The 20,047-nt window shown below is 43.8% G+C and overlaps 2 protein-coding genes across 3 annotated transcripts in view; one reads left to right on the top strand and one right to left on the bottom strand.

The window, feature by feature from the left end:
- Positions 1-4,521, bottom strand: part of TRDMT1 (tRNA aspartic acid methyltransferase 1) — a 45,432-nt gene extending 40,911 nt beyond the window's left edge. Inside the window, exons 1-2 of one of the 2 annotated variants that reach the window (XM_019285603.3) lie at positions 4,192-4,521; positions 3,136-3,258 (exon numbers count right to left, since the gene is read on the bottom strand). The gene's annotated coding sequence lies outside the window, so the exon portion shown is untranslated. Of the gene's footprint in view, positions 1-3,135 lie in introns of both variants that reach the window. The other variant, XM_019285601.3, reaches the window with a different exon arrangement.
- Positions 4,522-4,635: 114 nt separating this feature from the next.
- VIM (vimentin) lies at positions 4,636-13,202 on the top strand. The gene is made up of 9 exons (XM_010399417.4): positions 4,636-5,254; positions 5,450-5,510; positions 9,533-9,628; positions 9,769-9,930; positions 10,422-10,547; positions 11,266-11,486; positions 11,579-11,622; positions 12,014-12,099; positions 12,584-13,202. Exons 1-9 carry the CDS (start codon positions 4,713-4,715, stop codon positions 12,623-12,625), a joined length of 1,380 nt encoding a protein of 459 aa, XP_010397719.3. The 5' UTR covers positions 4,636-4,712; the 3' UTR covers positions 12,626-13,202.
- The last annotated feature ends 6,845 nt before the right edge of the window (positions 13,203-20,047 follow it).

Here is a 20,047-nt window from a genome sequence, read left to right on the forward strand (position 1 = left end):
AGGTTAAGCATTGAGCCTTAAACCATGCCAAACCTCTTCTCAGTTTGGAAAATCTTGTTCTTTACGTCCCAGTCATTGCTGACTGTACTGCTGCCATTCAGCAGTCAGTGCTATTGTTATTAAATGAAGTGAGACAGGTTGTCATTCTTGATTTGTTGGGTTTTTTTTATTTGTTTAAGGAATGGACTAAATAAATTGCTATACTTGTGATAGAGCTTAAAAACTTCTTTATCTTCTCATGTTGCTAGAGGCGTGCATAATGTTTGAGACAACCTCAGGGCACAGGGCTGTAGTGGCTTTGAAAATGAGCACCCAGTTTGGTACAGAAATGTCCTATTTTGATACAGAAAACTTCTTATTCTGGCAATTTGAAACCATAGTAGAGAGGAACTTAATGCATGACAGTAATAATTCTTTGGAAATGTAGATCGTGCAGCTGGGTGGCTTGACTCATGTTCAAGTCACTTCCTTAATGATGAAACCCCTGCCAGTTTCATATAGTTCATTATACATTAAAATAGAATGTTTTAGACAGACTTGGTTAGTTTTGAGTATAGAACCTAGTCATTTACTTGAAAAAAATCAGCAGCTAGTCATACCAATTTGATATGCTTTGCAACACTGGCAATGACAATAGGCAACGTAATTTTTAAAATAAATTTCATAAAAGAATTTGCCCATTTCTTTCTCAAGGCCAAAATTAGTCAAGGAAGTTACTCATAAGAGGAGATTTCAATGCTAGAACATTTAAGTGTTCTGCATCCTGGTGATACTCAGAAATCCAGATCAGCTTCTCCTAGGCAAAATGTAGGGAGATGGATCATCTGGATTCAGAAAAATCATCTCTTCCCAGGATGCACTGGCCTTTCTTGGGGGCTCCTCCTTACACTTGGCTCCCAGCTAAAGGGAGGGACTTGTCCCAGCTGAATATTAGAGTCAGAATCCTCTTTTTTTCTTTTGAAACAGGAATCTTTCTCTTTTCAAAACCATAGCAGTCTTCATGTTTTCAGGCCATGGCTGAAGGTGCTCTTAGTGAAAGTCCCAGCAGTCACTCAAGTGATAGGCCACAGCACTTGCTCTGATAGGCTGAGCACTACAGAGAGTTCCTCTTGTTCAGTTGTCTGTAGGGTGTTAAGGGTCTTTTATTTCCTCATGTTAAAGTGTGTCCCTATTGCCCAGAGTTTGTTTAATATTCATGGTGCAGGTGAAGCATGAAGGAATGCCTCTACAGCCCCATGCATGCCAGGGCTTAACGTTGCTGTATGGTACTGACAACAAAAATTATTGTATTTGTATGGCAGGATGTTTTTTCATGGGTATTTAATGTTTATGTGTCTTTCTACACTTCATGGAAGCAGAAACTTTAGAAAAAGGGCATAAATCTGATTAAAAAAGCATTCACATTTGTTTAGTCAAGGTTTATATAACTGGAAAGCACATTCAGTATTTGGACTAAATTGATCTAATTTCATAGTGTTTAAATTAAATGTTAAAAAAAAGAAGTGAATGCCAGTCTTTTCAGTAACGTTATTAGACCAACAGATATTTTTGCAAGGAAATAAAAGAAATTCTGTTATATGGACTTTTTAATTTTTAGTACAACAGATATGCAGTATAAAGCCATTCAGGCACCTGTACCTTCTCTCTATGCATATCCATTTTCCCTGTCAATGACACTTACACACAATACAGGTGTCTTTTTGCTAAACTTCTAGAACTTAATTCCATATTTCATTCTTAGCAGTAAACCAATATATAGTTATCTGAAAAAAAAAAAGCCACAAAAAAGGCAAAAAAGAAAATTTCAGTGTGAACTGGAACTCTTATAATGAAAATACCTGTTTGTTTTTTCAAGAGTGCCATTGGCTTACCTCTGATCTACCTCTGCAGAGGTGATATTGCAGGCTGACCAGGCAGCTGCAGGACTGTGTACTGGAATTGCAAGGGAAGGCATCGCAGTAAACAGCACAGATGACAACCAGTAGTTTATGACTAATCCCCAATGCGGTGCTGAGTGATGCTGTTAGCTGTCTGTTCTTCATGTCAGAAGTGGTCAAGATCTCCACCAGCCACCACCTCTGATATAGTCCCATAGCATTTTCCATGAAACTAGACAGATTCCTGTGATTTCATTTCCATTCAAAGTACACTGTGAGTAGCTACACTGAGAGAGAGTCTTTTCTGAAAAGGAGAGTGGAGATCTTTTTGCATTTCAAGGGGACATGTTTTATTCCCCTTTGGGGTTTGCAATGCAAATGTGCATTAAATTTATTACAACCTCACAAGAAACTTACAGCTTCTTCCATTTATGCACCTGTGTAAGTGCCAACCAGCAAAAAGCACTTAAAGGTTTCCTGTAGTCCCAACAGCCGACAATATCTGAACAATTCATAGTGAGACACGGAAATGAGGCAGGTGGCCAAGAGCACATATGGCAGCAGTGACACAAACATATGGAAATTACACTTGAAACATGAAGTGGGTGGGTCATATTTACTAAAACAAATACCTTGTATTTTAGGGGCTAAGCATTTTCTGAATGAGGATGATTGTTGCGTATGTGTGCCATTGAAGGTTTTGTGAAGTGTAAGCTGTGCTCTGTTAGGAAAAACAGATGGGCCACCAACATACCTTTAAAAAACCAACAGTCTACTAAAGCTATCAGTATTTCTGAGTAAAGCATCTTTAATCCATGAGACTGTTGGTTATGTGCTCTTTTTTGCCTACTCATAGAATGAGAATGTACTTTTGTGCCAGGGCTCACAAAGGCTTACAGCTCAAACTTGATGGCTTAAATAGAGGTCTGAGAGGGCTGGGCAGCACAACAGCATCCAGGCTGGGCTTTGGGAACCCTTAGCCTCAGGAATGCTGTGTGACCTCTGCCTCTTATTCAGTGGGTGAATGGAATGAGCTGTAGCCCAGGACTTACACTGCAAGCACTTCAGTAGCTCAACCTTGTCAGCTTCCTTTGCTTGACTAAGCTTCAGTGAACAAAAGAAATTAAAACCTCAAGGACCCACATTTAGACACAACTGCATTCCTACACTTCTGGTTGCCAACAGAATGAAAGCAAAGCACAATTTCCTTCAAAAAACAGTATCTTTAATAAAATATGCAGGTTGTAAAGCACATTACCTGAAGTACAATAGTTGACTACTGTGAATTGGGGTGTGAAGATTACCTTTCTCTCTACCCATTGCTCATGTTCAGGTTTATCAGAACTTCCAGTGAAGATACTGCTTTCTGCAGGACTGCAAGCTAAAAAGAATCAAAAATCAATGGTAGTTTTGCATCCCCTAAGTGCTGAAGTAATACATTACAGATAATACTTCCACAATGTATCACTCACTTCCCATAGCAAAGTGGGAAAAGATGTCCCTTACCTGATGCATCAGTGCAAAATTTAAGAATATGAGTCGTGCTTTGGCCGCTCAAGTTTTAAATTATCTAAATGGCAGGGATTCTGCCATCTTCCTTAAGCAACCTCTGCATTCATGCTGAAAACAATCTGCTGCTGCTCTAAGTTTTTCTGTGTTAACTTTTATGCCATTGCTATTGCCCTGTACTACCTACATCATTCTTTTCTACTGCTAGTAGTCCTGTTTTGATAGTAAAATTGCTCTTAAAACACTAGGATTTTTGTCTGGCCTTTTATGTTGCACACATATTTGTAGATCATATCTAATGAATAATTATCATTTTGCCAGGTACTCTCCTAAGGCTCTCACCATGTAACTACCAAAATTAATAGCAAAAGTCTGTTGGGTACAACAGTGGAGAAACAAACCTTTGTTAAAATCAAGCCTGCTACTATCCTAGTTGTTATCCAGGAGCAAGATCCTGGATGCAGCAATTTCAATAATGTACTGTCGACACAAAACCCCCTAAGTTATTGCTGGAATCATCGTTACAATAATGGCAGAATTAAGTCTTAGGCACGTAACTGCTTACCCAGCTACAGGGAAAACATAGTTAACCTGTAAAGTTTGTGTCTTAAGCATAGGAGCTAAGATTGCTGTCATGGGAGGCAGCTAAAGAAAACACATATATTATTTTTCTGGCTGTTTATTTTGAACATTTGGCAGCCCTTTGTGAATAGCTAGCATCATTTTCCCTGAACTTACTCTTTCAGAAAGCTCAGAAAGGAATGAAAGGGTCTTAGAAAGATACATAGATATATACACATCATACCTTTAGAGGGGTTTTAATAAGTTATTCGGAGTATTTTGCCAGGCCTGTGGCACAACATTAAACTTGCCAACCGCTTCTTGCGGTCACCGCGCTCACTCCGGAGGGGGACAACGAGAGGCAAAGGGGAAACCCAGGGCCCATCTCCGCGACGCCGAGGATGCCGCTCTGTCACCCCCAATCCTCCCCGGGCGCGCCGTGCCGGGGTTCCCCGCGCCCCCTGTGCGGGCCTCCGCCCCGCCACGTCCCGCAGCCCCGGCGGAAACCTCTCGGGGCTCGGCCACAGCACAGGCTGCCGCCCACCCTCCACCGGCCGAGCCCCCCCCTCGCCGCCTTTGTGTCCGCAGCGGCGGCCGCCGCCCCTTCCCCGGGGAAGAGGCGAGGTGGGGCGGGGCGGGCCCGGCGGGGGCGGGTTCGGGGGCGCCCATAAGTAGGGGCCCGGGCGGCGGCCACCGCCCTTCTTCGCCGCACGCCCCAGTGGTCGCGCTCCGCTCCCGGATTACAAAGCCCGCGCCGCCGTCGCTATGAGCATCAGCACGAAAAACTCCTCGTACCGCCGCATGTTCGGCGGGAGCAGCCGCCCCAGCACCGGCACCCGCTACATCACGTCCAGCACCCGGTACTCGCTGGGCAGTGCCCTGCGGCCCAGCAGCGCCCGGTACGTGTCCGCCTCGCCCGGCGGTATGTACGCCAGCAAGACGACGTCGGTGCGGCTGCGGAGCAGCATGCCGCCCATGCGGCTCCACGACTCCGTAGACTTCTCCCTGGCCGACGCTATCAACACGGAGTTTAAGGCGAACCGCACTAATGAGAAGGTTGAGCTGCAGGAGCTTAATGACCGCTTCGCCAACTACATCGACAAGGTGCGCTTCCTGGAGCAGCAAAACAAGATCCTGCTGGCCGAGCTGGAGCAGCTCAAGGGCAAGGGCACGTCCCGCCTGGGTGACCTCTACGAGGAGGAGATGCGGGAGCTGCGGCGACAGGTGGACCAGCTCACCAACGACAAGGCACGCGTGGAAGTGGAGCGGGACAACCTCGCCGACGACATCATGCGGCTGCGGGAGAAGTGAGTGTGCCGGGGGGACGCGGGTTCGGGCTGCCGGTGCCTCCCGCTGCTTCCCCCTGCCTCCCCTCCCCGCCCTGTCCCCTGGCGTGGAAGCAGCCCTTGAGCATCCCTAGCGGCACCGGGCCGGCGGGAGGCTGGGTGGGGGGGATTTGGGCGACCCCCGCTCCCTCCTCACCACTGTCTTGCCCCTTCCAGGTTGCAAGAGGAGATGCTTCAGAGGGAGGAGGCCGAGAACACCCTGCAGTCTTTCAGACAGGTTAGCAGTTGGTGGAGGAGGGAGGGGCCCGAGGAGGTGGTGGCTGTGCCTGGGGCGGAGGGTGGGAGTGCAGGAGTTTGCTTTCCTTGCACAAAGAGATTCCGTCAGTTCTCACGCAAGCCCTCCGTGTTTTCTTTAGGGGGATGCTGCGGTCTGAGGGGAGGGGAGGGAAACTATTGTCCTGCTTTATCCAAGGCTAGCCCGTTTTACAAAAACCGCCCCGACGTGGAATCACTTTCCGATCCAATAAAAGTGAAAGGGGGCCATCTGCTCGCTTGGCTGAACGGTATTAATGGTTTCTATGGGATTCACCGTGGAATGCAGATACGGGCATTATGGCAAGTGTGGTGGCAGCAGATTGAAATAATAGATCCCTTTGTGTCGGAGGGGAGGGCGCAGTGGGCTGCATTCTTACTAAATGTGTAATGGTGTGGGCATATTTCTAGCGAAATGTGTCTATTATGGTCCAGTTTTTGTACAAAGCAGAACTCCTTTTTGATGAATCACTGGTCAGTGCATTACTGGGCAACAGTTTCAAATTTAAGGTTTTTCATGTGGGTGTTGTCTGCTGACAAGAAGTAGACAATATGTTCCGTGGGGTGAGGTCTCAGGATTGAGCCTGCTTCCTCTGGGTGTCCATTAAGAACATGGAATTTAATCCTCTGTAAAACAAAGATGTTAACCTAAGAAACAAGTTATGTTAGAGTTTAGTCTTTGTAGGATGCTGTGATGTTACCCAGATAAAGTAAAACCTACATGACAACCAGAAACAACTGTGCAAACAGTGTTTGAAAATTCTTAAGCTCAAGTTTTCACTTGTGCAAAACCAGCTTTCAACTTAGATTAAGCCTTGTTTGGACTAGGAGATATTTAGGAATGTGCCTTCTCAAAACAAGGTCTCTTCCCTAAAACTGCTGGTGTAAAACAGCATTGCTAGCATTCTTCCAGACTGGAAGTGACTGCCCATATCTCTAGGCAGCTGGGTACAGGCTGACTTTGTCCCAGAGCTCTTCATAGGCATTAATAATAATAATAAGTACTTGATTGTCAGCATTTTCCTGGGAAAGGCTTTTGACTGCGGTATGATTATAGTCCTTGAAAGAGAGCAGGTGTGTTCATGAGATAGTGTGGGGAAACTGAAACACCTATTCCCATTCAGAGCCTGGGAATTCAGTCTCCACTGGCGTTCTGAGGACAGAAGTTTGAAACAACAGTTTTGAGATGCTACCTTAATTTAAGCTTCTGGGGTTTTTTTGAGTGCTAAGACAATTTAATATAGTGTGAAGTTCTATGAAGGAGAATTTAGCTTAAGTTTTAGAGAACCTCATCTACTTTGATTCATTGCTGAATTCAGCTGAAGGATCAATTGACTTAAGCTTGGCTTTTAAATGATATTTCATATTTAATTGGTGCATTCTAGGCATGTCTGTATTTCAAACCAGTTGAATGTTATGAAGGCTGTAGGCTTTAAAGTGAACTTGGCTTGGAGCGCATACCCCACACTCATTATCCAGCTCTTCCGTGTACTTTGGGAAGGGGTCATTCAGCAGCTCAGCCTCTAGCAGATGTGTGCATGCATGACAGTCAGAATTGGATCCATTTAACCTCCTGAGCTGTAGCTTGTGCATAAGAAATGTGAATCATTGTCTATGGAAACTCTACACTAAATCTACTCTTGACATAACCAGTGTGTGCTGGTGTGCTTGATTTGAACATCAGTCATACCTCATTTTTCCTTACTGGGAAGGGGGGAGTTAACATGCAGGTTTTGAAACCTAAATCTGTTTCAGTGAAAGTGAAATTAACTTCCTAGAACACTGAAGCTGAAATATCCTGTTGTGCTTTCCATTTTAAAGAAATGTGCAGCTCTTTATTAAATCATTATATTTTTCCACTGGAAAGTTGTATAGATTTGGAACACTTCAGCAGGTACTTTGCTGATCTGAGGTACCATCAAAGCTACTTTTTACTTGATGGAACAGTTGTCTACTTCAGTATTTTAAAATAAAGAATGAATATCTGAACTTAAGCTTTTATTTCCAAAAAGCTGCCTGTTTCAGAGACGGTTCAGCTCATATGTACTGAATTTTAATTTATTTTTTCTGGGCAAAGATGTGATTTTACTCATGTGCTGAGGGACATACAGCATAAAATAAACGTGGAGGTTCAGTGAGTACTTGTGGTGGCTGGTTAGCCTGTGGTACATGGGACAGAGAGTTCCTTTGGGGCAGGACAAGCATCACAGTTAGTGAGAATGTTATTTACTGCAACTTTGCCAGCTAGTCCAGCAGCAAGGAATAGGTCCTGAACCTGTAACAAGACTAACAGGTCAGGTCCTGGCTAACAGGAGGTTTGTCTGAGGTAAAAATGGATGCTCAATCCTGCAAACTGTGTGGCTTGCATTGAAGAATCTCCTAGAATAAAATCAGTGCATATTCCAACTGTATGTATCTATAACTTGTACTTGTTTGTTCAGGCTACAAGTAGCTTATTCGTTTGTGTGGTTCTCCACACATCTGGGCACTATTGAAACACTGAATCTTAATGATAGGGAATATATAAATGATAGCATATAGTAAAGTACATACCACATATTGTAAATGTCTTCAGTTTAAGTTGTTTTCAGTTTACCATAAGGTCCTAAAATCCTGTAGCTATTCTGTTGTTACAAAAAAAATTAATAGCCTTCAGGGTGAAGATTTCTTTAAAATCCTCTAGAAAATTTTGGATGTCTGGCCAATTGTGTAAACATTTTGGGTCATAGCCATGTAATTTTCTGCTAGAATGATCTTGAGGGGTTTTGGGGGGAGGAGAACAAATTAATTAGGAAATTCTTTCCCTGAACTGAAAAACGGAGCTGATATGAACTGTGGGTGTAAAACTTGAATTGATAGAAAAGTTATGGAATGACACATGAAAGGAGTGTTTTGCTGGATAAAGTAAACAGAATAATTCTTCTGGAGCAAGGACCTTACCCCAGAGTAGGAGTGATCCAAGGAAGGGCTTTCTAGGAGTCTAAAGAAAACACTCCTTTTTTCAAAAGTGCCATAATAAAGAGAGCTGCTGATCAGGAATGCTTATGCTTTGGGCAATCCAAAATAGCTTTAGAGTAAGCTGTGAGAACCTGATATGTTAATACCCTGTGAGCACAAGCATGTGGCTGTGTATGTAACTAGTGTGAAAGGAACAATCTTCCCCTTTGCAGACTGAATGCCCTACACATTCAAAATGCAGAAGGTTCCCATTCAGTGTTTAGTCTTAAGTTATGTTGTTGAACTAACTCAAGCGCTCCCATGTAACATTCATGATGTGTCTTCTGTTATGCTCTAAATGAATTTTTGCTGTTGATTAAGACTATCTCAGTCCACCAAAAGGTGGAGTCTTTGCCAGCAACTGTGAGGGTGTAGGCAATGATGAGTAGCTCAGTTTGTTTATGCTCATACCTTCTTTTTCTCAAGGGAGATATGTTGACCTGCATGAAGTAAATGCTGCAGTTCCTATACGTACCTCACCAGCTTTACAAGTATGCTTTAAAACTGTGGTCTGTGGACTTAAGGAACTCTGTCCTTGGTCACCAAGGAGTTCCTAAGTTAAGCCCACTGATAGGCATGAAGGCACATGTGTTGCACTTTTAAGACCCACTGAAAAGTGGAAGTTTGCAAATTGCAAGACTAACTCTTTTTCAGTGTAGTCAAGCTAGAAGTGCTTGCTGCTGACTTCTGACTCAAGTACTTGTAGGATTTACACCCACCATGATCTGTGTGCTCTTGATCATGCTTAGCAGCATGTCAGCAAAAATGATGTGATCAACATAAGTGGTATGGTTTGCAAATTCACAGTGAAGGCGTATATATTCGTTTAAGGCTGGGGTAGGAGATGGCAAAAAGGTTTTTTTACAGCTTTTGATTTCCTGTTGTCTTGCCAGAAAGCTCAGATGTAGCATCAGTCTGTATGCTGCTGAACTTGCTGTAAGACTTTTCTACATCCGTTTTGTAAGATTATGAATCGTTCTCTCTCATCAGGATGTTGACAATGCCTCTCTGGCACGTCTTGATCTTGAGCGCAAAGTTGAGTCCCTGCAAGAGGAGATTGTCTTCTTGAAGAAGCTTCATGATGAGGTAAGCTGAGAAACAAGGTCTGTGTTCAGATGCAGACTGTCTAGCAAGGAAGCTTTTTGCTGGTTCTGTCCCAGAGTCTCCACCTGTGTATGATCTGTGTGCATTTGTGCAATAATGTTGAGTGTCTGCTTCTCTCTAAGGAAATCCGAGAATTGCAGGCCCAACTCCAGGAACAGCACATCCAGATTGATATGGATGTTTCTAAGCCTGATCTTACTGCTGCCCTGCGTGATGTTCGCCAACAGTATGAGAGTGTTGCTGCTAAGAATCTTCAGGAAGCTGAAGAATGGTACAAGTCCAAAGTAAGTAAAATGCATCAGGCACTGGAACTAATTGTATGTAACAGCTTTGCTGTAGCACTTGCTGTTCCCTCAGTTGCTCTAATGGACATGAACATAACCATGACACAAAGTCTTTTTTTAAATCCTAGTCTGGGAGGGGTACAACTGAAAACATTTTGTGCCGTAACTACAGCATCAAAGTAATGGGTGCGCATTGGCAGTCTTCTCTGTGCTTGTACCTGAAAGCAGATGTTGGATGAAGTACTGGAGAAATGAGTGAAAAAATGATGAAAAGATGGGAAATGTACAGGGTGGGAAAACAAGTATGAAAGTTTGCCATGAGTTCTAATATAACAATTAGAAATAGGCATTTTAAGAGTAATGCTAATGTTTAAGCATTTCAGGTGCTAATCCTTGTAATACCTTCAGTTGCCCTCAACTGCTGTGTCCGCAGAAAGTCTCTTTCACCATTTCTGTTGAAGGGTTATGCTAACCAGACTGGGGCTTTCCAGTTTGCAGATCTCTCTGAAGCTGCTAACAGGAACAACGATGCCCTGCGCCAGGCCAAGCAGGAAGCCAATGAGTACCGCAGACAGATCCAGTCTCTCACCTGCGAAGTCGATGCTCTTAAGGGAAGCGTAAGTAGAAGACAGCAGTTGTTCTTCTTCATTGCAGCTTTAAGCACTGCACTGCAGTTTAACTGTGAATTTGGATGTGAATGCAGGTCATCTGCCATGCAATTCAGCAGTGTATTAGTACTTTTGAAAAGGATGCTATGGGCTCAATTTGTTTGCATGCACAACAGTGCACTGGCTAGATTGATACACTGAACTAGTCTTACTAAAGCTGTAAACAATGAGTTCATTCTCTTGATATACTATTCACTGTATATTTAGCACTTTCTGAAAGTGTTTATGCCTTGTCTGTGAGGTACAGCTAAAGTTATAAAAAAACCTTCAGGAGCAGTAAAATGTGCAAATTCTGCTGTTGCTAGAACGTGTCTGCCTTAAGGACAGGATTGAAATGGATGTAACAGTGTTTAGCACACCTGCAAATCTCTTCTAGTAAGGACTGCCTGCATGCTCACTTGAACTGCATGTGTTGGGCTTACTGTAAAGGATGGCTTTGCCACCTAGTAGAGCAAATATGTGGCACACCTCAGATCACGTAGCAGAATAACCCTCTTTGACTTGGCAAAGGGAAGATAAGGATATGACCAATTTGGGACATGTCTGGGGATTTTCAGAAAGTATGCTAATGTAACACAACTTTCCCTTTTTTAAAATGTTAAGGGTCTTGAGGGTGGGGAAGAATGACTGAACTGCAGCAGTGCTGGATTTCACTATTCTCTTCCAGAATGAGTCCCTGGAGCGCCAAATGCGTGAAATGGAGGAGAATTTTGCTGTTGAAGCTGCTAACTACCAAGACACTATTGGCCGTCTGCAGGATGAGATCCAGAACATGAAGGAAGAGATGGCTCGCCATCTCCGTGAGTACCAGGACCTGCTGAATGTAAAGATGGCCCTTGATATTGAGATTGCCACCTACAGAAAACTGCTGGAGGGTGAAGAGAGCAGGTAATCCCATGCAGATGCTTTTCTAAAACCAGTAATTACTGGAAGATACTTTATACCCATGTCTGATTTTATCCATTTTTTTTTTCCTTCAGGATTAACATGCCTATTCCAACCTTTGCTGCTTTGAACCTGAGAGGTAAGCTGTTTCTGCTACTTCAGTTTAGGCAGTTGCTCTATCATTAGCATGAGGGTTCTGGATAGTTCCTTTTATGCTGGTTTTTAAACTTGTATAAGTGCAGTTGGTTTTGAATACTCTTCTTGGATCCAACTACAGTATTTGCAATTATTTAATCTTGGGTGGTAGCAGCTCTTTTGTTCCTGGACACATATTTTTAAATATTGGTACATAGCAAGTAATGAGTTTGGATACCTGCTGAAAGTGCTTTAAGGGACACAGAGAGAACATGTAGAAGACCTGGCTTATACTAAATAGGATTCTGAAAGTAGACACTAAGATCTGTTACACCTCATTTCTTTGAGGGGGCACTTCATCTAGACTATTGGTAATAATAAATCTTCTTCTGCAGAAACCAACATTGAGTCTCAGCCAATGGTTGACACTCACTCAAAGAGAACACTTCTAATTAAGACCGTCGAAACTAGAGATGGACAGGTTGGTGGTAACTTTCAATTTTATTTCTATGACAGCTGGTTACCTTAAATTCTTAAGTTTGTCTACTGCTTACTGCAGCTTGTACGTGGTAGTAAGTATTGAGTAGAACAGCAATTGGCACTCCAGGCTGTGTGACGGAACATGTAGGTATAGAAAACAGGATTATCTGGAAAAAATCAAAATTCATCTGATAGTAAAACCTTAAGTTGCTGACTGTTACTTGTGTATTGATTATTTAAGTTCAGCTGACATGTGGCAGGAAACACAGGTACTTTACTTGCCTAGGATACGATGCTGTTGTTAGTGTAAGTAAATAAAACTTAAATTATTTCTGTATGCTATTTACAAACTAGAATTTCTCATAAGTGAGAGCTGATACCTGCTTGTTCACATTTTGGAAGTGGATGTTCCACTTCTAACTCTTAAAAAACCCACAGCAATCTTCCTACTAAAACTTAATGCAAGTGTTTCTGTTTTTCATTAGGTTATTAATGAAACTTCCCAGCATCATGATGACTTGGAGTAAAGCTGAAGTGACGATGCATACTTACTAAAGGAGAAATTCTTACCAGCAAGATTGAAAAAGTCCATGTCTTAAAGGAAGAAACAGCTTTCAAGTGCCTTTCTGCAGTTTTTCCATGAGCGCAAGATGATTATGCTAGGAAATAGGTCTTAGATCTTACAAACTGACTCCCCCTGAAGGATTAGAGTTTACAATGGAGCCTAGTTTACAAATAGCAATATCTTGTGCTGCAATACTGTTTTTAAGTATCTGAATTCAATAAAACTGCTTTTTCCAGCACAGTATGAGCAACCTGTCGCTACTTCAATAAATCTTTGGAAAATGGCTCTTGATGTGTTCTAATTTGTTAACTTCACGAGTTTCTGGAAAGCCATAACAACATAATGCTGGAATTATTATACGGTTGACATCTCTAGTACTGGCTGTGTGGAATGCTGTTTTTTCAGTTTAACTAGATAAACTGTCTTATTCACTGCTTAGGTTTTGGAACCAATTAAAATGGATTATAACTGGCAGATGCATAATGTATTATGATATTTCTTATCACTTGAATAAAATACTTCAAGCTAATAAAAATTAATCTTGCTTCCATATACTAGTTAATGCAGTTACTAAATGTCAGAATGCCTGAAGTACCTTAAAACTTGGCTTTCTAAAACACAGTAGTTATGTAGCAGAGAAATAGTTCATGTGAGCCCTTATCTCAGACAGCACCTTGCAAAGTTAACAGCTGACTTGGTGCATTAACTTATTTTTCCAGGAAAAACTAGTTCCCAAAGGCATGTTGGTATTACAGAAGCTAAATGAAGGCTTTGCCCGGAGTGGGGGTTAGGAGAGACTAACTTGCCTTTTTGCTGACAATTCCAGTATTTAAACCCCTTTTACAAAAGGAGAGCCACCATGCTTGGTGTTCTCTGCTGAACATCAGTGTAAATGCAAGTTCCACTCTGCTTTGCCATAAGTCTTCCAGGAAGCAGTAGTGGAAGTCCTCTTTGAATACTTAAGTTTTCTTCTGCAGAGCAGCATACTTGTCAAATTTAAACACAATAAAGACCCGCAGCACAGCCCCATGAAAGTAGCTACTGTGTTCTGTATTACTTCTGTAAAGCCTGCTTTCTGTAACTCTTTTACTGAGGTACAAATTTTCTGGAATGAGTAAATGCAAACTGAAGTTGTTCAGTAAATATGAATAGCATTCAGAGTAAGGGTAGTACTTTCATGTTGTACAGACACTCTTGTTAGCAGTTTGGAACTGATCTGTAAGAAAAACTTACTGTTGTCTCCATCTGACAGGGATGAAAACAATTTACTCCTTTCCCATCCCTCTTCTTACCCTTGCTCAAGTGTGTGACTAACTGGATGCAGTGCAGGCACTGGATGGGGTATGGGGGCAGTAGGACTCTGCTTCTTTTATTCCAGTTGCTGGCAGCACCAGGGTAGGAGTCCTGCAGCCAGGATACTGAAGAGGGAGGTGGGCAGTCCCTGGGGTGTGCTGAAACCCTCTGCAGCTCCAACACACAGGCATCCTGAAACCTGAAGGTGGAGCCTAGGCATGAGGGCAGTTTACATCTTTGAGCCACCTAGGGAGAAGAGGCTGCTGAAGTTCTTCACAGCAGAAAAGCACCTGTGCTGTTCTTACCCCACTTTTCTGTAGTAAGTGTTCAAAGAAGACTTCAGCCTCCCACTTCCCATCAGGCCAGGGGGGAGTTTCACTGTTGCACCAAACATGGGCTGATGATACATATAAATCCATTAGGCTGGGATATGTCCCTGTCCAGTTTGGTGCTTTATGTGCTTCCCAAGTGAAAAGTCCTGCAGCTGATCTGTTTGTTCTGATGACTCCTTCATGCAAAAGGGGCAGAAGTGACACTGAGGAGGGTGCCTAGACCCAAGCCTCAGCCACAGCTTTTGCCTCAGCAAAGCAGAACAGAGTCAACTGGTCCACCACATAGAGGGTAGAATAGTCTCTCTAGAAGTTGAGAGTGAACTCAGCATTTTTCATGTTGCAGAGATTACAGACACCAGGTTTTCTACTACCTTTCAACATCCAGACTGATAAAGCACAAATGAGCTTGCATGGGAAGTCTTTTCTGTGATAATGCCAGCTCTGGGCCTGTGTAATATCTCATTTTGAGCCCTTTATAGGCACAGGTTATCAACAGCCTTTTAGGGCAAGTGTGGAGTAAGGGACTGATGTCCTGCCTGTTGCAGACTACTTAGGTATTTCTCTGGATCTAGGTACTGAAAAAGTTGAGCCAGTGCTAAATGTAATTTCTTGCAGCTAAAGCAATGGGAGAGCCCTGGTTGGTGGCATCTGGCAGCATGTGGGTAGGGAGAGCCAGCTCTGCTAGGGGCTGGCGGGGACCCTCAGTGGCTCTGGGCAGAGACCCACAGCACAGTGTGCTTTTTGATATATATGTACATTGACCTCCATAGGCTGTGATAGTCGTTCAGATGTTGCTCCCCCTCTGCCACCAGCTACCTGGCTCAATGCTTTCTGCTGCCTTTGATTGCTTCACTCAGTAGATAAAAGAAGTGCCTGTATCAAGCACTGACTGCAGCAAAGGAGTTATTCCTGGCTCTTCAGTGTTTGGGGTTACTCAGAATACAGACAAGCATGTGGCAGAGCTCTCAGTCCTGGGAATAGATAGGAAAATAAATAAAAATAAATAAACCTAGTTGCCTAGGGGACAAGGAGATTGCAGGAGACCTCAAAAACCCACGCTCCTGCAAGTGCGAGAGCACCCTCATGGTGGAGAGTGGACAGTGGCTGTGTAAACTTCTCAGTGTTTCATCGAGGGACACCAGCCTTATGCTCGTATATAATTACTGAAAGCTGCTTAGTGTTGAGCCAGCAGCTGACCTCAGAACTGTATTTCACATCCCAATAACTGCAGGCAGCAGCTGCACCAAGTGGGGCAGCCCCCACCGATGGCTGGGTGCTTGTCCTGCCCTCCAACAAGCCCCATGAAGCTGCTTCCCTGAGCTTACATAGTGAGTGCCTCCAAACATGTGAGCTGTTCCCAGAGTCAACAACATTAATCCTTCAGATGACTGAGAATCCTCATATTCAGTTTATTTTGCCTCATGTAGCCAGAACCTTGTTTTCCTTTTTTTAAATTTTTTAAAATAATCTTGCAAAACATGGAAACTGTTACCAGAGACTCCATATTCCAAGCCCCTGGGAATGTGTAGCTAATGCCGTTCTGCCATCCAGATGGTCTGCTTTAGTAAACAGCAAATGTATTTTTCCCTCCCTCTCTCATTTTTTCTTTTTTTCTTTTTCTTTTTCTTTTTTCTTTTTCTTTTTCTTTTTCTTTTTCTTTTTCTTTTTCTTTTTCTTTTTCTTTTTCTTTTTCTTTTTCTTTTTCTTTTTCTTTTTCTTTTTCTTTTTCTTTTTCTTTCCTCTCCTCTCCTCTCCTCTCCTCTCCTCTCCTCTCCTCTCCTCTCCTCTCCTCTCCTCTCCTCTCCTCTCCTTCATCTCTCCCTTGTCTAATATTTCATTGTTGAACACACTGGCTCACAGAGTGCTTGCAGTTCTGTCCCAGCCAAAGGCTCTGGCCTTCTCTCTTCCCCTCCCTGTGTCAGCTCTTTTCAGTTGTTACATCTGTAAATGAATCTGGTGCTTTCACTGGTGCCCTACTGTGCTGGGTGGGAACATCTGTATTTTTTTAAGTGCAGGGAGGAAATACCTTCAAGACTGCTCTGAGGTTCTGAATGTTTAACTCTGAGGTTATATTGCTCGGGATGCTTGGGCTGGCGCCTGCTGGCAGCATGGTGGAAAGCTGTCCATCAGTGCTGGCAGTGGGGGCTGGCCTCACTGGGCCTCAGGCTGCAGGGTGCTGCCCCATGGACTGACAGGGGTCTGGGCAAAGCTACAAAAGCACCCAAAAGCAGGAACTTTCAGAAAACTGCTCATAGGAAACCACTCATCCCAGCCCATTTTGAAACTTCCCAACTGGGGCCTGGGCCAAATCCCACCAGGCTAGGCCCAGCACCTGTGATTAGAGCACTTCCAGGGGTCACATTCAAAGTCCTATTTGCAGGTGCAAGGTCCCACATGTAGGTGGGTTACTGGGTACTTTGAGACTGGTCTGTTTTCCCATTAGTCATTTAAACATATCGTGTAAATTCTCAATCACCTTTAGGCACCCATGGAGCATGGAGACACTTGTGGCTGACATCCCTGTCATAACTCTCCCTGTTGGTGGCAGTCACCAAGGACCCAAGGCTGTGAGGAGATCACATCCAGCTGGAGCTCACCTGGTGTTGGGAGGGTCCTGCTCCTGGCCATGGCTTGCTTATGCCAACTGCTGGAAGGGAAGGCAACCAGAGGATATAAATTCCCATGTTTGGAGAGGATGAACAGTTGAGTGGCTGGATAGAGAATTTTGCTGGCGCCCTAATAAGTATTGGAGATTTTAATTATGAAATCCTTCCACAGGGGAAAGGAAGCCTGGATATTACAAAAAAAAATTAAGTAATTTGCATACAATAAACTGCTCTAAGAGACATTTACTCAAGTGCAATCACGCATGCAGAACTAGGAAGTGCCAAAAATAAATTATATCTTCAGTCTTCATTTGGTCCCTTTATGCTCATGCATAATCCTACAGATTTGAGCTGCAAGCCCATGGACCTTGTTTCATGCAGTGTGCACACCCAATAGCACTTCAGGAATCACCACTGCTCACTGCTAGAGCATTTCAGATCCCCCGCCTGCGTGTTTCCCCAGTTCATCTGCTTTAAAGAGTCCAAATTTTTAATTTCCTCTAGAGAAGCCTCTGTTGTTCTTCATGATCCTTTGCAACACCTCTGTGAGAGGTGGGGTATTGTCAGCCCTGTATCAAACATGGGGCCATGGAGCACTGCAGTCAAGCTCAGAAGTGGAAGCCAACCTCAGGGGTCCACTGGGAAGGTGGTTAGCACTGTGTAGTTTTAAGGCACTTACTGATTTCACGTCCAGGTATTTTCCCAGTCTAGATTTCAGATTAAGTCCCCACAAAATGAAGCTCACACATTATGGGGTACCAGTGTAAAACACAGTTCAAGTGAAATTCTCAGCTTCAGCCAGGAAAGCTATAGCACAAACACAGAAAAATCTGTTTCTCCAACAGCGTAGAGTTACCTTAGCCATAAGACCCTTTTCCTCTCCACAGCATATTGCATCCTTCATTCCACGTTCCCTCTTTCTGCACTAAGGGCAGCAAATCTCTGGCTAACAGGCCCCTCACAACCCAGTCCAAGGCCATTCCCTAGGCCAGAGGGGAAAGCTGCTTGTGGGCTTCCGTCCACAGCAACCAAACTCATCGCCTCAGGAAAGGGCAAATCCACAGCAGCCACATCTCTGCACAGTGGGGTGTCATAGTTTCCATACAAACGCCTCAGCCTGACATTTTGGGCTGGTTTCTTTTCCAGAGACGTATTGCAGCTGTCTCCCTGTGGTGGATGACGTGAACTGCAAGGCAAAGACAGCCTGCATGGAGACTTTGTTCTGGCTGGTGGATTCTTGCCTGCAGTGAATGATACAGGGTGGATGGTATGGCTGCAAAGGGAGAGACACCGCTTTCCCCAAGAATTGTCCTGCAGTTATTCTCTGCTGCTATCTGCGAGGCAGGAAGCTGTCTCAGACTTGAGAGACAGCATATAAATACATTTTCAGGATGGAGAAGAGTGGTAGGTTTAACCTGGCCAGCAGCCAAGCACCTACAGAAATGCTTGCTTCTCCTTGTCACTGCCAGTGGGATGGGGAACAAAAAAGGAAAAACCAAAGTAAGGAAATCTGTGAGTGGAGATAAAGACAATTTAATAGGTGAAGAAAAAGTGGGGGAAAACTCCAGGAAAAATAAAGGCAATCACACACGATGCTCCACAGCCAGATGGAGGCCCAGCTGGTCTCTGAACAATGGCCACCTTGGAAGCCTTCCCTCTTGGTTTACTCCAGTACTTTATTGCTGATGGTTGAGCTGATTGAGCATGACATTGTAAGGTATGGAATATCCCTTTGGCCAATGAAGGTAATTTGTCCCAGCTGTGTTCCCTCCCAGTGTCTTTCCCACCCTCAGCCAGACTTCTTGATGGGTCAGAGTGGGAAACAAAGAGAAAGCCTTGATGCCTTGCAAGCACTGTTCAGCAACAGGCAAAATATCGGTGCACCACCAACACTGTTTTAGTCACAAATCCAAAGCACAGCACTCCCAGGGCTGCTGTGAACACAGTGAACTCCATTTTGGCCAGACCCAGTCAAGAATCTTGCAGAAATTCAGGTGGGGGTGTGTGTCTTTGTACCTGGCAGTGGGATGGAGGCCATATACAAGATCTGAGAATGACCTAGATTCAAAGTCCGTATTTTCCAAATTAAGGAGAAGGTTTGAAACCCAAACCTCCCAACTGTCTTGGGGTGACTTTATGAAGTGTATCCCATATCGCTGCCCTATGCCCAGAAATTAATTTTTGTGCCTTTCTATGCCTTTAAACTGAGCCTGAGAGGGAAGGAAAAACTGAGCAAAACTTTTTCAAAGCAGTTTGCAGCTTGTTCAGGGTCACACAGAGATAGCGACTTTTTTTTTTCCCCAGCTGGGGCAGGGAAGCGAGGAAGCACCCGGCTTGCTGTTTTTTCCAGTCAGCTTTTGGCCAGTGGTTCAGCTTCTTTTTCTCTGGAGAGAGACTGAGAGTTGAACTTCTTTCCTTCCCTGGAATTTCAGATTTTCTCCCTTTTCCATGGGAGTGCTTCAATATCAGAACACATCAGGAGGACTTTCCACCGAGCACAGAGGGCCTGGCCCTGGGCCAAGCCCCAGCTCCGAGGAGACCAAAGGGAGGACTCTGACACTTTCCCAGGTTTTTTCTCCACAGTGAGAGGTTTTATTATTTAGCATTATTATCCTTTCCCCGTGTGTTTGTTAAATAAATAGTTTTATCTCCTTCACTTTCCTTTGAGGAAAATTTATTTTTCCCGAACCTGGTGGGGGAAGGGTGGTTGTGCCTTCTCTCAGAGGATATATTTCTAAATTTGGCCAAACTGGAACACCAACTTAAGACACCTTATAGATTTCATGGGTATCTGAGGAATGTATGAGCTAGAAGATCTCTGCCCTTTTATACAACCACCTTTATAATACATGGAAGAGTGACTAATATGGGGAGGTTTTGCTGTCTGAAGCACTCCATGTGCAGACCAGGTTTCCATTCCCATTCCTAGCTATTGTTTAAATACTGAAAAAATACCTTGGCTCCCACCTACTGTAAACCATTACAATAATATTTTTAAGGCTTATTTTGCAAATTGGAGATGGTAATTACAAACATACCTTCTGCTCCAGCAGTCCTTCTTCTTTGATGATGCTTGCTGGAGTGCATGACAGGTTTTCTGCCCCCCCCCCCCCCCCCCAGCTTTTCCTCTCAGCCCTTAGTGTCCTGCAGCTG

Source organism: Corvus cornix, chromosome 2 (genome assembly GCF_000738735.6).
Source record: "Corvus cornix cornix isolate S_Up_H32 chromosome 2, ASM73873v5, whole genome shotgun sequence".
In the NCBI taxonomy this organism is placed as follows: domain Eukaryota; kingdom Metazoa; phylum Chordata; class Aves; order Passeriformes; family Corvidae; genus Corvus; species Corvus cornix.